Source organism: Oncorhynchus keta, chromosome 32 (genome assembly GCF_023373465.1).
Source record: "Oncorhynchus keta strain PuntledgeMale-10-30-2019 chromosome 32, Oket_V2, whole genome shotgun sequence".
Classification (NCBI taxonomy): Eukaryota; Metazoa; Chordata; class Actinopteri; order Salmoniformes; family Salmonidae; genus Oncorhynchus; species Oncorhynchus keta.
The window spans coordinates 15321737-15339323 of NC_068452.1; the positions used below are offsets into that span (position 1 = coordinate 15321737).

Below are 17587 nucleotides of genomic sequence, written 5' to 3' on the forward strand. Positions count from 1 at the left end.
AGAGGAAGTGTGATTCTGTACAATCTAGGTCACACCTACATTGTCACACTGAACATAGAGAGTGTGCAGGAGGAAAAAGAGAGAAAAAGTGATTCTGCGTTTGCAGAAAGTATTAGTGCACTTGCCTCTGTGTTATACTGTTTGTGTTGTGCAGATGTTCAGAGGTCAAACTTCGACCTCTAAAATGATTATCTCTCATGGGTGTTGAAAGCTGAATGATATTATGCACATCTCTGCAATTCAAACTCAACAGCAACCTCTTGAGATTGCAATCTCAAAGTCCTCACCAGTGTCGTAGTAGGCAGTAAACATTTTGAAACTGAGTGAAATGGGAATACTAATTGTACCTTTACTAACTGTAACTATGCCCAATAACAACAAAGGTTTCCTTTTTCTGTTGCAAACGTTTTGCTACAGTGTGACCTTACACAACCCATGATAGTGAGGTAAAAATGTCCAGGAGATGGATTCTAGGGTGCTGAGACTGACCGACCTGTGATGGAGCGACGCAGCATGGTGAGGGCGTGGCTGACTGGAGATCGACCCATGGATGGGTAGCATTCCACCAGGGGATGGAGAGACTGCTGTAGGGCCTGGAGCCCCATGGACACATGCAGCTGGTTAGGACCACCCAGCTCTGGGAGGGAAGGTGGGAGGGAAAGAGAGAAAGATAAAATATTTAGATTGAGAGATTACGCACTGTAAAAATAAATAAAAATAAAATAAAATTGTGTGTGTTTGTGTGGTAATTTGTCAACTAAAACACTATATACGTTTCTATAGTCAATTGGCACAGTGGTGACCCGTCATTCAGGGCCTTTGGGGCAGAGCAGCAATTACAGCCTCAAGTCTTCTTGGGTATGACGCTACAAGCCTGGCACACCTGTATTTGGGGAGTTTCTCCCATTCTTCTCTGCAGATCCTCTCAGGTTTGATGGGGAGCGTCGCTGCACATCTATTTTCAGGTCTCTCCAGAGATGTTCGATCGGGTTCAAGTCCGGGCTCTGGCTGGGCCACTCAGGGACATTCAGAGACTTGTTCTGAAGCCACTCCTGCGTTGTCTCGGCTGTGTGCTTAGGGTTGTTGTCTTGTTGGAAGGTGAACCTTCGCCCCAGGCTGAGGTCCTGAGTGCTCTGAAGCAGGTTGTCATCAAGGATCTCTCTGTACTTTGCTCCAACTAGTCTCCCAGTCCCTGCCGCTGAAAAACACCACCAAAACATGATGCTGTCACCACCATGCTTCACCATAAGGATGGTGCCAGGTTTCCTCTAGCTGTGACACTTGGCATTCAGGCCAAGAGTTCAATCTTAGTTTCACCAGACCAGAGAATCTTGTTTCTCATGGTCAGAGTCTTTAATTGCCTTTTGGCAAACTCCAAGTGGGCTGTCATGTGCATTTCACTGAGGTGTGGCTACCGTCCATTCCATAAAGGCCTGATTAGTGGAGTGCTGCATAGATGGTTGTCCTTCTGGAAGGTTCTCCCATCTCCACAGAGGAACTCTTGAGCTCTTTCAAAGTGACCATCGGGTTTCTGGTCACCTCCCTGACCAAGGTCCTTCTCCCCCCAATTGCTCAGTTTGACCGGGCAGCCAACTCTAGGAATAATCTAGGTGATTCTAAACTTATTCTATTTAAGAATGATGGAGGCCACTGTGTTCTTGGGGACCTTCAATGCTGCAGAAGTGTTTTGGTTCCCTTCCCAAGATCTGTGCCTCGAAAAAATCCTGTCTCGGATCTCTACGGACAATTACCTCAACTTCATGGTTTGGTTTTTGCTCAGACATACACTGTTAACTGTGGGACCTTATATAGACAGGTGTGTGCTTTTCCAAATCATGTTCAATCAATTGAATTTACCACAGGTGGACTCCAATCAAGTTGTAGAAACTTCAAGGAAGATCAATGGAAAGAGGATGCACCGGAGCTCAATTTTGAGTCTCATAAAAAAGGGTCTGAATACTTATGTAAGTATTTCTGTTTTTTATTTATTTTTAATACATTTGCAAAAAAATCTAAACTGTTTTCGCTTTGTCATTATGGGGTATTGAGTGTAGATTTCTGAGGATTTGTTTTTATTTAATCCATTTTAGAATAAGTCTAACGTAACAAAAAAAAAGTAAAGGTGTCTGAATACTTTCTGAAGGCACTGTATCGTTTATATATATATATATATATATATATATATATATATATATATATATATGTTGTTGTTGTTCTTGTCTGTTTTGCATGCTATTTTGGCATTAATATGTGTCAGTTTGCAAACAATGTAAAAAAATAGATAAAATCATTGCGTTTAATAAAGCTGCATACAAACACGATCTCTTTTTTGCTTTGTTGAGTCAGGCAGCTCCAAAATGCAGGTGTTGCCAATGGTTTAGTGTTGGGGGTATGCCCCACCAAGATTTACATGCTAAAATCACCACTGAATTGGCATATCAGACAATATGCCTGATGCCCTGCAACTTGCATTGGAATCGGAAGTAGGATGGCGACCCCTTGAGGCATGGTCGGTAGTCACATGAATAACACTATTTAACATGTCAAATAGTATACATATGATATGAGTAATATGTAAACATTATTCAAGTGTCCTTATTTAAAGTGACTAGTGATCCATTTATTAAAGTGTCCAGTAATTGGGTCTCCATGTAGGCAGCAGCCTCTCTGAGTTAGTGATGGCTGGTTAGCAGTCTGATGGCCTTGAGATAGAAGCTGTTGTTCAGCCTCTCGGTCCCAGCTTTGATGCACCTGTACTGACCTTGCCTTCTGGATGGTAGCGGGGTGAACAGGCAGTGGCTCGGGTGGTTGTTTTCTTTGATGATCTTTTTTTGCTTTCCTGTGACATCCGGTGCTGTAGGTGTTCTGGAGGGCAGACAGTTTGCCCCCGGTGATGCGTTATGCAAACAGCATCACCCTCTAGAGAGCCTTTCGGTTGAGGGCGGAGCAGTTGCCGTACCAGACTGTGAAACAGCCCGACAGGATGCTCTCGATTGTGGATATGTAAATGTTAGTCAGAGTTTTGGGTGACAAGCTACATTGATTCAGCCTGCTGAGGTTGAAGAGGTGCTGTTGCGCCTTCTTCACCACACTGTCTGTGTGGGTGAAACATTTCAGTTTGTTGTTGAGGTGTACGCTGAGGACCTTAAAACTTTCCACTTTCTCCACTGCTGTCCCTTCGATGTGGATAAGGGGATGCTCCCTCTTCTGTTTCCTGAAGTCCACGATCATCTCCTTTTTTTTGTTGACGTTGAGTGAAAGGTTGTTTTCCTGACACCACACTCCGAGCGCCCTCACCTCCTCCCTGTAGGCCAGGCCTGGCCAACCCTGTTCCTGGAGAGCTACCATCCTGAAGGTTTTCGCTCCAACTCTAATCTAGCGCACCTGATTCGAATAATTAGCTGGTTGATAAACTGAATCAGGTTAGTTACTACTGGGGTTGGAGAAAACCTTCAGGAGGGTAGCTCTCCAGGAACAGGGTTGGGCAGCTCTGCTATAGGTTGTCTCCTCGTTGTTGCTGATCAAGCCCACTACTGTTGTGTCGTCTGCTAACTTGATGATTGAGTTGGAGGCGTGCATGGGTGAACAGGGAGTACAGGAGGGGGCTGAGCATGCACCCTTGTGGGGCCCCAGTGTTGAGGGTCAGTTAGGTGGATATGTTGTTTCCTACCTTCACCACTTGAGGTGGCCCATCAAGAAAGGCCAGGACCCAATTGTACAGGGTGGGGTTGAGGCCCTGGGCCTCCAGCTTGATGATGAGTTTGGAGGGTACTACGGTGTTGAATGCTGAGCTGTAGTCAATGAACAGCATTCTTACATAGGTATTGCTTGTGTTAAATATGCTTGTTGATTAACCAGGACATGAATATGACTACATGCAATTTAATAATTTAACACATTTTTTTACATACTTATTACGCATTGATGACACTATCACTCGTATTTCATATGTCACAACGATTCATTGATTCATATTCTAGGATGCTGGTAAAGTTTTGTCCAGAGCCCCTGCTCTCCACTAGCTCTGTCTCGACAGTCCTGGTCATGAAAAAAAAAGCTAGCTAGCTGATGACTGCAAACAATGTTCTTCCCCAAAAACATAGCAAAACTTCATCATCGGTTTCAGTAGATATAGTTAGCTAGCTAACTATCTAGCTAGGTGTCATCTAAAATACCCCTAATTTATAAGAACGTTCTCATTAGATTTATGGTGGTCGAACCCATCTGTATGAAAATAGCCACAATAAGGAATAGCCACAATAGTGTAATTTGCGATTAACCTTCAAAATAAAAGTCTGTCATTGACAGTGATGCAAATTAATACAAATAGTGGAATTATGCCATAACTGAATATATCATGCTAAACAAAGTTGTAATGATGTTATATAAATTCAACAAAAGACAAACATTTGTTAATTTGACAAATCTGTTGAAATCGCACTATGTATTAGACTTCAGAATTGCATTGGGGGCATACTTATTTCACTGTACCTATGGATTGTGGATCAATGACATTGGGCATCAGTCTACTCAGTGATACGCAGAGAACATTAGTGTTTGTAGCTCTTATTGCGGGACTCTGAAACCAGTGAGAATTGAGCCACATTTATTGTACCAGTTACGCATTGTGTATTATACCACTATGTGTATTGAAGGCTCCCGAATGGGATCTCAGTGCAATATTTGAAGAATCTAAAACACTTTTTTGGTTAGTACATGATTCCACATGTGTTATTTCATAGTTTTGATGTCTTCACTATTATTCTACAATGTAGAAAATAGTAAAAAATAAAGAAAAACCCTTGAATGAGTAGGTGGGTCCAAACTTTTGACCGGTACTGTATATATAATTTATGAGTCCAAAAATGGGATGTCTTAACTACAGATTGCCCCTTTAAGTCAATCAAAAGTTTGCAAGTTTGAGCATGTGTCCATTAGGCCTATGGATAACATTTTTTTTTTTTAAATATCAGCATGAATGAGAAAGCCCCAGTTTTATTCCATAGGCTTGGATCTGCACTATGCAGCTGTTGCAAGGGCGCATTTTTCACTGGCTGTCCACCGGTTTCAAAAATATGTTTTTTAACCTTTATTTAACTAGGCAAGTCATTTAAGAAAAATTATTATTTATAATGACGATTATTATTTATAATGACCAAACCCTAACAATGCTGGGCCAATTGTGGGACTTCCAATCAGGGTCAGTTAAGATACAGCCTGGAATCGAACCAGGGACTGTAGTGAAGCCTCTAGCACTGCGATGCAGTGCCTTAGACAGCCGCATGACTCAGGAGCCTGAAATGATTGTAAGGCAGCTTAAACTTCTTGAGTTCAAGCATTATTTGGTTCAAATACACATTTAGATATGTGAACAGCCATCCACAACAACAATCCATAAGGTGCAAAAAGATAAATGAGAGAGCAGCAGTGTGATTCACATCCATGCTCTATGTAGATATCAATAATAAGTGATATCTGTATCGCCGTAGATTACACCACTACTGTCATCCTTACCTCGAAGCGTTTATTCAAGTTGGATAATCTTTGAATGCCGACAGCAGTCGCACCATTGGAAGATATACAGTTGAAGTCGGAAGTTAACATACACTTAGGTTGGAGTCATTAAAACTCATTTTCAACCACTCCACAAATTTATTGTTAACAAACTATAGTTTTGGCAAACTACTTTGTGCATGACACAAGTAATTTTTCAAAAAATTGTTTAGAGACAGATTATTTCACTGTATCACAATTCCAGTGGGTCAGAAGTTTAAATTACACTAAGTTGACTGTTCCTTTAAACAACTTGGAAAATTCCAGAAAATTATGTCATGGCTTTAGAAGCTTCTGATAGGCTAATTGACATAATTTGAGTCAAATGGAGGTGTACCTGTGGATATATTTCAAGACCTACCTTCAAACTCAGTGCCTCTTTGCTCAAGCAAAGCATCATGGGAAAAACAAAAGAAATCAACCAAGACTTAAAAAAAAAAATTGTATACCTCCACAAGTCTGGTTCATCCTTGGGAGCAATTTCCAAATGCCTGAAGGTACCACTTTCATCTGTACAAACAATAGTTGGCAAGTATAAACACCATTGGACCACGCAGCCGTCATACAGCTCAGGAAGGAGGTGCATTCTGTCTCCTAGAGATGAACATAATTTGGTGCGAAAAGCACAAATCAATCCCAGAACAGCAGCAAAAACCAGACTATGGTTTGCAACTGCAGATGGGGACAAAGATCGTACTTTTTAGAAAAATGTCCTCTGGTCTGATGAAACAGAACTGTTGGCCATAACGACTATCATTATGTTTGGAGGAAAAAGGGGGAAGCTTGCAAGCCGAAGAACACCATCCCAACAGTGAAGCACGGGGGTGGCAGCATCATGTTGTGGGGGTGCGTTGCTGCAGGAGGGACTGGTGATCTTCACAAAATAGATGGCATCATGAGGCAGGAAAATTATGTGGATATATTGAAGCAACATCTCAAGACATCAGTCAGGAAGTTAAAGCTTGGTTGCAAATGGATCTTCCAAATGGACAATGACCCCAAGCATACTTCCAAAGTTGTGGCAAAGTGGCTTAAGGACAACAAAGTCAAGGTATTGGAGTGGCCATCACAAAGCTCTGACCTCAATCCTACAGACTGGTCGTTGTTTTCAGGCTGATTGTATTGGTGCTAGCTAGCTACCAAGCTAAAGCTAGCTACCCCAGAAGTTGCGATCAAACCAATGATGCTTTATTACGAACGCGGTATTGTAAACACATCGTTCGTGGCCGGTGTTTGCAGACTTTTTTTGTACAGCTTTGACAGTGCTACTGATAGTAGTGGTGGCACTTGGCTTGCAAGGGCAAATTCAGAACACACATCATTCTATAATAGAACTGTGTTATGTGACGTGTCAAATGAAAAGCTTATTTAACGTGTAAAATTTTATTAAACCATTATTTATCCAGGTAGGCTAGTTGAGAGCAAGTTCTCATTTACAGCTGCGACCTGGCCAAGATAAAGCAAAGCAGTTTGACACATACAACAACAGAGTTACACATGGAATAAACAAACATACAGTCAATAATACAATAGAGAAAGTCTATATACAGTGTGTGCAAATGAGGTAGGATAAGGAGGTTGATGCAATAAATAGGTCATAGCAGCGAAATTATTACAGTATGGCAAATTAAACACTGGGGTGATAGATGTGCAGAAGATGAGTGCAAGTACTGGGGTGCAAAGGAGCAAAGGAAATGACAATATGGTGTTGAGATAGTTTGATGGGCTATTTACAGATTGGCTATGTACAGGTGCATTGATCTGTGAGCTGCTCTGACAGCTGGTGCTTAAAGCTAGTGAGGGAGATATGAGTCTCCAGCTTCAGTGATTTTTGCAGTTTGTTCCAGTCATTGGCAGCAGAGAACTGGAAGGAAATGCGGCAGAAGGAGGAATTGGCTTTGGGGGTGACCAGTGAAATATACCTGCTGGAGCGCGTGCCAAACCCACTAGCTCCAGGTCATCTATAAGTCGTTGCTAGGTAAAGCCCCGCCTTATCTCAGCTCACTGGTCACCATAGCAGCACCCACCCGGGTGACACATTGAACTCTGTCAGAGAAATAGTTGGTGAACCAGGCTAGGCAGTCATTTGAGAAACCAAGGCTGTTGAGTCTGCCGATAAGAATATGGTGATTGACAGAATCGAAAGCCTTGGCCAGGTCGATGAATACAGCTGCATAGTATTGTCGTTAAGGACCTTGAGTGTGGCTGAGGTGCAGCAGGGACCAGCTCGGAAACCAGATTGCATAGCGGAGAAAGTATGGTGGGATTCAAAATGGTCGGTGATCTGTTTGTTAAAACTTGGCTTTCGAAGACCTTAGAAAGGCAGGGTAGGATAGATATAGGTCTGTAGCAGTTTGTGTCTAGAGTGTCTCCTTTTTGAAGAGGGAGATGACCGCGGGGAGGCTTGGGCAAGTTGCAGTGAGGGGTGCAGGGCTGTTGACCGGGGTCGGGGTAGCCAGGTCGAAAGCATGGCCAGCCATAGAAAAATGTTTATTGAAATTCTCAATTATCGCAGATTTATCGGTGGTGACAGTGTTTCCTAGCCTCAGTGCAGTGGTCAGCTGGGAGGAGGTGCTCTTATTCTCCATGGACTTTACAGTGTCCCAGAACTTTTTGGAGTTAATGTTACAGGATGCAAATTTATGTTTGAAAAAGCTAGCCTTATCTTTCCTAACTCCCTCTGTATATTGGTTCCTAACTTCCCTGAAAAGTTGCACATTGCGGGGGCTAGTCAATGCTGCAGTACGCCACAGGATGTTTTTGTGCTGGTCAAGGGCAGTCAGGTCTAGAGTGAACCAAGAGCTATATCTGTTCCTGGTTCTACATTTTTTGAATATAGCATGCTTATTTAAGATGGGGAGTAAAGCACTTTTAAAGAACAACCAGGCATCCTCTACTGATGGAATGATGTCAATATCTTTCCAGGATACCCGGGCCAGGTCTATTAGAAAGGCCTGCTCGCTGAAATGTTTTAGGGAGAGTTTGACAGTGATGAGGGGTGGTTGCTTTACCACAGACCCATTACGGACGCAGGCAATGAGGCAGTGATTGCTGAGATCCTGGTTAAAGACAGCAGAGGTGTATTTGGAGGGCAGGTTGGTTAGGATGATATCTATGAGGGTGCCCGTGTTTACAGATTTGGGGTTGTACCTGGTGGGTTCATTGATAATTTGTGAGAGCATCAAGCTTAGATTGTAGGATGGCTGGGGTGTTAATTAAGCATGTCCCAGTTTAGGTCACCTAGCAGCACGAGCTCTGAAGAAAGATGGGGGCAATCAATTTGCATATGGTGTCCAGGGCACAACTGGGGGCAGAAGGTGATCTATAGCAAGCGGGCAAGAGACTTGTTTCTGGAGAGGTGGGTTTTTAAAAGTAGAAGCTCAAATAGTGTTATTTGATACATCAAATAGTGTAAAGGCGTTCCATAATATGCAGACTGTGGTTACTACATGCCACACCCACTACATCCTGCGCCCACTACATGCCACGCCCACTGCCACTGCCACTACATGCCACACCCACTGCCATTTGGCCCACATTTCAGCACAGTAGGTGGCGGTGCAAAGTTGGATGCCAACTGACAAAACAAAACATAGAAGGAGGCTGCTAGCTAGCTAGGGGACAATGGTACACAGTGTCCGTCTTCACCCGCCTGCCGAGCACTGCTTTCCCACAGTTCTGTTAACATTACCTTGAGGGAAGATGTTAGCTAGTGTAGCCAACCAACTCGCGTGTCACTGCCGGGTAGTGATTAACCTGGCCATAACATTAAAATAACCGTGAAAGCACTGCTGGACAGGCAGGGGCTTGTGTGCCAATGTCCTAGCTAGACAACAGCCTCAATGGCAGTGGGCACTAGTAATGATGAGTTGTTAGCGAACAAACTGCTTTTCTTGAACTAATCTTTTTGGTGAACGTGTCGGGAACTGAAATGCATCGGTTAATTTGGCTCCCTGATAGGCCTACTGCTACTGCTTTTTGAGCTTAAAACAACGTTTCTCTGCAGATAAATTACAAAAGAATGATCTGAAGAGGGTTCATCCTCACTGCAAAAACAATCAATAGTGGGGAGAGCTGGGTCAATCTGTTCAACACTGTTTGAAGTGCCTAAAAAAAATTAAGTACAATTTTTTCCACTGTTTTATTTAGATTTTTAAGCATTTGAAATGAGATGGTTCACCAAAAATATTTGGAATACTCAAGTTTGCAGACGACACAACAGTAGAATGGCTTGATTACCAACGAGACTACAGGGAGGAGGTGATGGCTCTGGGACTGTGGTGCCAGGAAAATAACCTCCCACTCAACGCCAACAAAACAAAGGAGATGCTCATGTACTTCAGGAAACAGCAGAAGGAGTTCCCCCTACCCAGATCGACAGGAGAGTGGAGAAGGTGGAACGTTTTAAGTACCTCGGTGTACACATCACGGACAAACTGAAATGGTCCACCCACACAGACAGTGTGGTGAAGAAGGCACAACAGCGCCTCTTCAACCTCAGGAGGCTAAATAAATTTGTCTCGTCACCTAAAACCTTCACAAACTTTTACAGATGCACAATGGAGAGCATCCTGTCGGGCTGTATCACCGCCTGGTACGGCAACTGCACCGCCCACACCCGCAGGGCTCTCCAGAGGGTAGTGAGGTCTGCACAATGCATCACCAGGGGCAAACTACCTGCCCTCCAGGACACCTACAGCACCCGATGTCACAGAAATGCCAAAAAGATCATCAAGGACAACAACCACCCGAGCCACTGTTCACTTGCTTTCATCCAGAAGGCGAGGTCAGTACAGGTGCATCAAAGCTGGGACCGAGAGACTGAAAAACAGCTTCTTTCTCAAGGGCACTCATTGGCCACTTTAATAAATGGAACACTAGTCAGTTTAATAATGTTTACATATCTTGCATTACTCATCTCAAATGTATTCTATACTATTCAACTGTATCTTAGTCTATGCCGCTCTGACATTGCTCATCCATATATTTATATATTACTAATTCCATTCCTCTACTTAGATTTGTGTGTATAGGATATATGTTGTGAAATTGTTAGATATTACTTCTTAGATATTTCTGCACTGTCGGAACTAGAAGCACAAGCATTTCGCTACACCCGCAATAACATCTGCTAAACACGTGTATGTGACTAATAAATTTGATTTGATGCCCATCAAGAGTGGCCACGGCATATAGTAAGTGACGCGTAGTGGGCATAGCATGTAGTGGGCACTGCAAAGGAGGAACGTATGATACCCGACTCAGCAGACTGTCAACCAATCGCGTTGTGATGCTGCGTCGTGTGGTTGCTAAACTAAGAGCCAATTTATGATCTGTATTTTAAGACGGTTAAATGCTCTACTAACAAAAAAGCTGTTAGAATTGTAAGTATATGCATGTCCCTTAAGAAGGTCCTTGTGTAATTGTAATGTGATATTGTACCCCCTAGCTAGATTGTCTATTGTTTGTAATCTATTTATGCTTGTGTTCCCTCATGTGCTTTATGTATTGATTTGATATTAATATATATATATATTTTTAAAAGCCAAAAAAAAAAAAAAAAAACTTTTTAAAAGCCAATTTATGCTTGATCCAAAAATGTGATTGGAGGCGCAATGATAGTGTGACGCATTTGCGGAGCCTCCGTAGATATACAGAGGCCAAATTGTGCTCTGTTCTGCATCACCGTGCACCACCCACATTTTTTTTACCAATGCGGAGGGCTCCATATACTGAAGTCGGAAGTTTACATACACCTTAGCCAAATACATTTAAACTCCGTTTTTTACAATTCCTGACATTTAATCCTAGTAAAAATTCCCTGTTTAAGGTCAGTTAGGATCACCACTATATTTTAAGAATGTAAAATGTCAGAATAATAGTAGAGGATGATGTCCTTTGTTGTCCTTAAGCCATTTTGCCACAACTTTGGAAGTATGCTTGGGGTCATTGTCCATTTGGAAGACACATTTGCCACCTAGCTTTAACTTTCTGACTGATGTCATGAGATGTTGCTTCAATTTAATTTAATTTTCAATATAACATAATTTTCCTTCCTTATGAAGCAACCTATTTTGTGAAGTGCACCAGTCCCTCCTGCAGCAAAGCACCCCCACAACATGATGTTGCCATCCCTGTTCTTCACAGCTTAATTCAGACAGGTTTGAGGCAGAAATGGGGTTCAGCAGACAATGTCACATAAGTAATATTTGTTGAATGTTATTGCAGCCAGTGGAAGCTGTGGAGGGGAGGATGGCTCATAATTGTCACTGGAAGAGAGTAAATGGAATGGTATCAAACAGCTTTGATACAATTCAATTCCAGCCATTATTAGGCTATGAGCCGTCCTCCCATCAACAGCCTCCACTGATTGCAAAAGTAGCCAGACTACTTTCAGTGGTGTAAAGTACTTAAGTAAAAATACTTTAAAGTACTACTTAAGTCGTTTTTTACGGTATCTGTACTTTACTATTTATAGTTGACAAATTTTTCAACTCAATTTGAAATTGTACTTTTCATACTTAAGTATATTTAAAACCAAATACTTTTAGACTTTTACTCAAGTAGTATTTTACTGGGTGACTTTCACTTGAGTCATTTTCTGTTATGGTATCTTAACTTTTACTCAAGTATGACAATTGGGTACTTTTTCCACCACTGACTACTTTAGATCTATCCCATTACCCTTCGAAGGCGGAATCCGAAGCGCTATCTGATGTAGACAATGAAGCCATAGGCAGAATTTTACCGCAATCATGACTAGGTCGGTTGGCGGGAAATAAAACTTTTATTTTATCAGGGAGTCAAGGTCTATTTTACAGATGAGCCCTGATTGACATAAATCACTGAAAATACACATCAATATAAATACAAAATGCAAGCAGAAAGAAAAACAGCCATAAAAAACAACACATTCATCAGTAATAAGCTCCTCAATCCGCTTTCTGAATTGCCCTAAATGCACCGTTGGCTACACATCGTGACGTGTTTCATTACGCCGTACGTCATCTTGCCTATTAGCAATCCACAGATCATTGGGCAAGACTGCGTGAAGATGACGTACGGCGTAATGAAACACGTCACGATGTGTATGTAGCCAATGGTGCATTATGCCGCGTTCGGGTGCTAGTTGGGACAAGAAACTCACATTTCGGACTTGCTTGTTGAACGCGGGATGTGTATAATTACAACAAGTTAGCAAGTCTGCAATGTAGAACAAAAAACATTCAAAAAAAATCTATCAATTTCCCACAGAGGTGTGTAATTGTCAGTTTGAATAGGCAGTGTCCTTTGAGCATCACTATAGCCGAGCCCAGAGTCCACTCAGCCGTTATCTGTTGTCTCATATCCGCCGACTGATTTTCCCAATCTCTTTGAGAAGTAAAACTGTGTCATAGAACAATCTTTTCAGGTCTATCAACTAGGGTTTTCCATCCCTACTTACAGTCTTGTTCCGCTAAGCATCTTGTCCGACCGCATTCCTATGTCGCAACATTATTGGCGTCAACTCAATCCTGGTTTTAATTGTTTTTCGGAGGGATATAAATAACAGCAGGCGGCGTGACTGTCACGCAAGGGCATTTTTTTTGAATGTTTGATTCATAAACCACTTGAAAATTACAGCTTTGGGGCACAATGCCTATCAAAGTAACATTTTCGAGGGCCATCACACTGGGACCAAAAGAGCAGGTTTAAATATGTCTTATTCCCATTTTGCAGGCAGTGATTTTTATTATTTAGAATTCCCTGACTGTAGGATTCCATTTTTAGTAACTTGTTGGTAAGTAGAAAGCATGGAGATCCCATAGTTATTTTGAATTCTGTTAGTTCGTTCACTGAGGAGTTATGGCACATGTAAAAAGGAACTCTGCAATTATTGCACAGAATATGAGGGGGACGGCAATGACACCCAACAACCCTATAATCACAAACAGTAACTTTGATAAGGTTTCAGTGGTGCAACATCTAGCCAATTTGGTCATGACATATCAATCTCAAAGTAAAGTGGAGAAATCTCTAATTTGACAATCTGGAGGAAAAGAGACCATAATTATATTTTTTTAAACAAAATATTTTATTATTTGGTATGAAGTTACAAAAACACTTATGACAGACAATGTAATCTCTTAGACTACTATGAGTTAATCTAAACTGAATCTTAATATCTCCCACCTAACAGCTAGAACCAATGCCTTGGAAGGCAGGGCTACAGCTAGAACCAACACATTGGGAGGTCCCCAGACCAGGAGTGTCAATTTTTTTTAATCCTTTCAATTAATACCTAGACAACCAGGTGAAGGGAGTTCCTTACTAATCAGGGACCTTAATTCATCAACCGAGTACAATGGAAGAGCGAAAACCCACAGACACTCGGCCCTCCCGTGTGGCTGCCAAACTCGGTCCTGGGGACCCCCCTGGGTGCACGTTTTGTTTTTTGCAGCTGATTCAAATAATCAACTCATCATCAAGCTTTGATTATTTGAATGTGCTGTTTAGTGCTAGGGAAAAAACCGTAGGGGGCGGGGGCAGAGCCAAGTTTGGGAAACCATGCCCTAGGCAATTCCAGTCCTCGAGGTCCTGATTGGTGTCACAGTTTGCCCCAGCTAACACACCTGACTCCAATAATCACCTAAACAGTTTAGAATGCAATTGGATTAATCAGCTGTGTTTGCTGGGAAGGGGAAAAAGTGTGACACCAATTAGGCCCCGAGGACTGGAGTTGCCCACCCCTGCTCCAGATGGACACTTCTTCTGACAGGCCAGCAATAAATAACTAAAAGATGAAAAGCATGACGATCCATTCAAGCTTTGTCTCTTATCTGTTAAACACAGGCTTCTATTTAACTGCTACACTACACGGTCCAAAGTGTTTCTGCTTTCCACCTTAATTCCGAAGAGAGCGAGGTGGTGACGCAGGCCGACCGACCAAGTTTGGATGTGGCTGGGACGAATCACATGGCTCCTCCTCGACCACAAAAGTGTGAGACATCTACTGCGGTCGCTCCCGCCTGTGACCCTCTGTGTGAAGGCGACAAGCCACTAGCCTGGAAACAGACCAGAGGTGGCAAGTGGGGGAAAGGAGTACTCCACTGCTATAAACAGCTCTACTGTATGTAACTCAATGGCCATGGACTGTCAGGGAAGGCGGATAGGGGTGAATCCTAACATCCACTTAAGTGAAATTTTTACTTATAGTGATGCATTGATGTCAATTAACAGATGAGGAAGATTTGACTTAAGTGGAAGTTAGGATTCTACCCATAGTTATAAACATTGGGAGCTGTTGTTTTTTAATGAAATGTACTCCAAAGCTATAAAGAGCACTACTGTAGCTCAATGGTTAGGGTCTGATAGGGAGGGCGGGTAGCCAAGTCATTCCTTTTGGGAGATGTTGCTTTTTAATTACTACTGTTTTGGTATTAATCTCATTTGTCATATGATAGGACTTTGAGCTCCGTGGTGATGTTTTCGTAAAACTATGGGACTTGTTTGCGAAGCAGCACACAACTTTCAAGCATAAATCTCTGATGACAACCAGGTGGGACCGGGTGTTAGTTCTAGCTATAGTTTTACAAATGGAAAAAGGTCCTCTTAAAGCTATCTCCAAAAAGCATGCAGATGCTTGTCTTTTCCAGTCCTTTCAGAAAGACTGCTACAGTTAACTGTTATAGTACATGCACACACGTTAATTGATTAACAATTAATAAATGAATTATTCATTCTAGAGGTGACAAGGTCTCAGGTCAGTTGTGAGATTTGGCATAATGAACTAGGCTATAAGGCACTTGAGGCATGGTGGTGACCAATCAGAAACAAAGTTCCAGTTCACAGGCCAATCACATCACTGAAATGTAATAGACAGTCCAACCAGATCACTGTTGACATACAGATCCCACCCTGTATTTGGGTCTTGTAAATGCAGAAAAAAAGGTGAGTCCAACATATTTCTGAAATTAAAAAGGAAATGGAATCATTTTTTCCAAAATAATGCAACTAATCCCTTTAACTTGCAATCTTTGGTTAAAAAGGAAACAAAAACAGGCGGCTACGTATACTATACGTCATGTTGCTGCAATGATGCAAAGAAACATGGGAAAAAAACCCTAAGAACCATCACTCATGATGGTTCTTAGTCTTCAGCATCTCTCTCCATCGCCAATCCCATCCCCTTCCTCTCCACCCGTTCTCCTCTCATAGTTCATCCCGTGTGGCTGTGCTGTCCAGAGGTGACTGGAGTACGTCAGAGTTCTGGGCCTCGCTGCTGATCTCCGCCTGCTCCTGGGTCTTCCCCGAGCGGGCCCGGTCCCAGTCCGTACGCACCTTCTCGTTGTCCCACACCACAGAGGTCTCTGTGTCGCTGATGTAGCCCGAGTCTCCTGTGTAGTGAGTGGGGAACACTAGCAGGGGCTCGGCCGAGAAGGCCTTCAGGTCCCGCTCCTCAAAGTGCTCCATGTAGTCCGAGCTGGAGAGAGAGGTAAGAGAGAGGAGATAAAGATGTCCCAGGATACATTGAAAAGAGGAATGGGTGAATCTCAAGTATTTTCCTTGATTCCCTTTGTCTTCTCTCCTCGCTGCCTCCTTAAACTGTGAAGGGGAGCTTCGAGAAGAGAATATCTTTCTCCTCTCATGCTCCCTTAGTTTCCTGCAGACACTTTGAAAAGGAGGCGAGAAGAGAGGATTCAAGGAATCCAGGAAAATACTTTTGAGATTTACCCGGAGAGACAGGTGACAGAAAGACAAAGAGAGAAAGCGTGCGACAGAGAGAGGTAAACTTACACAGGGTGTTTATTGAACATGACAGGGAGGAACTCATCCACGGGTAATATCCTCTTCAACGGCTCTGCCCTCAGCAGCTTCTGGGCTCCTTGTAATGACATCATATAACCCAGCGTCCAATAGGAGTAGTCGGCCTCCACCAGGTTGTGTATATTGGGTACGGACTTCTCAGGGCGGTCCACCTGCATCCTCTTTCTGCCGATATAACTGGGAGGAGGAACAGTTGGGGAAGAGAAAGTTGAAGTTTACACTACATGGGAAGGGTAGACAGTAAGTGCGGAGTCAGCAAGCTAGAACGGGGGTGCTTAATTCTTAAAAAAGACAGCTAATATTACAATTAACACTTAAGAAGTAACCAAATACTGTATCATATGTCTGAGAGATCGGCCAGCGACATCCCAGGGACCAATGCCTGTCCGCGGACCAGAGGTTGAAAATCACTGACCTAGAATAGAGGATATCCCGTGTGTATAGTGGATGATGTACAGTCTATGGAACACTTACATCAGGTCCCAGTCTAGACCCTGGCTCTCCACTTCACTCATCAGGTTCATCAGGCGTCGCTTGAAGAAGACCTCGAAACGCAGATCGTCCTCGATCACCAGGGAACTCTTTAGACCCCGCTCTGAGATCTGAACACACAGAGATAAAACAGTGACCCTCACATTCAGAGGACGCAAAAATAAACTTCTGTACACCATCTATACCTTAGTGACAGCCAGAGGTGTGTTCCAGGGTCGGGCTCAATTCAGAATTGGCTCCCAGTCAACTCATGAGTTGAAATTTGAATTGAATAGGCCACACCCCACAGGATGTTGAATTTGAGTGAAGTATAATTTAATTCAAAGAAATACCAGTCAGTCATAGAACATGAGTTTCAATGATTCCCGACAGGTCACACTTCCAGATACCAAAGACTATATCACTAGAATAGCCAATTATATTTCCACCAACAATTGTATTTCTTTGGCTTCTTTTTGAAAGCCTCAGGGTCAACATGATGGTTAAACTAATACTTTGTGAAATATTGTATTTTCCCCAAATTGAACAAAGTTTCAGTGATTCATGAAATATAGGTTATTCACATACAGGTCAATGTTATTTTTCAATGTTATTCACATACAGGTTTTGATTTCCTTGACCATTCATTTTAAGAGTTTATCCCGCATGTTTGATGTTTTATGTGGAAGATGTACTGTAGAATAGAAGAGGCATTTGAATTTCATTGAATTCAATTCTATTTCCTTTCATTCAAATT

The 17587-nt window shown here is 42.5% G+C and overlaps 1 protein-coding gene across 1 annotated transcript in view; it reads right to left on the minus strand.

Moving 5' to 3' along the window:
* Positions 1-13603: 13603 nt before the first annotated feature.
* The window catches only part of LOC118365092 (procollagen galactosyltransferase 1-like), a 29041-nt gene continuing 25057 nt past the window's right edge, over positions 13604-17587 (minus strand). Inside the window, exons 10-12 of the mRNA XM_035747039.1 lie at positions 16834-16961; positions 16330-16536; positions 13604-16015 (exon numbers count right to left, since the gene is read on the minus strand). Of these exons, the coding sequence (XP_035602932.1) occupies positions 15745-16015; positions 16330-16536; positions 16834-16961 (606 nt within the window). The 3' untranslated portion in view covers positions 13604-15744. The remainder of the gene's footprint in view (positions 16016-16329; positions 16537-16833; positions 16962-17587) is intronic.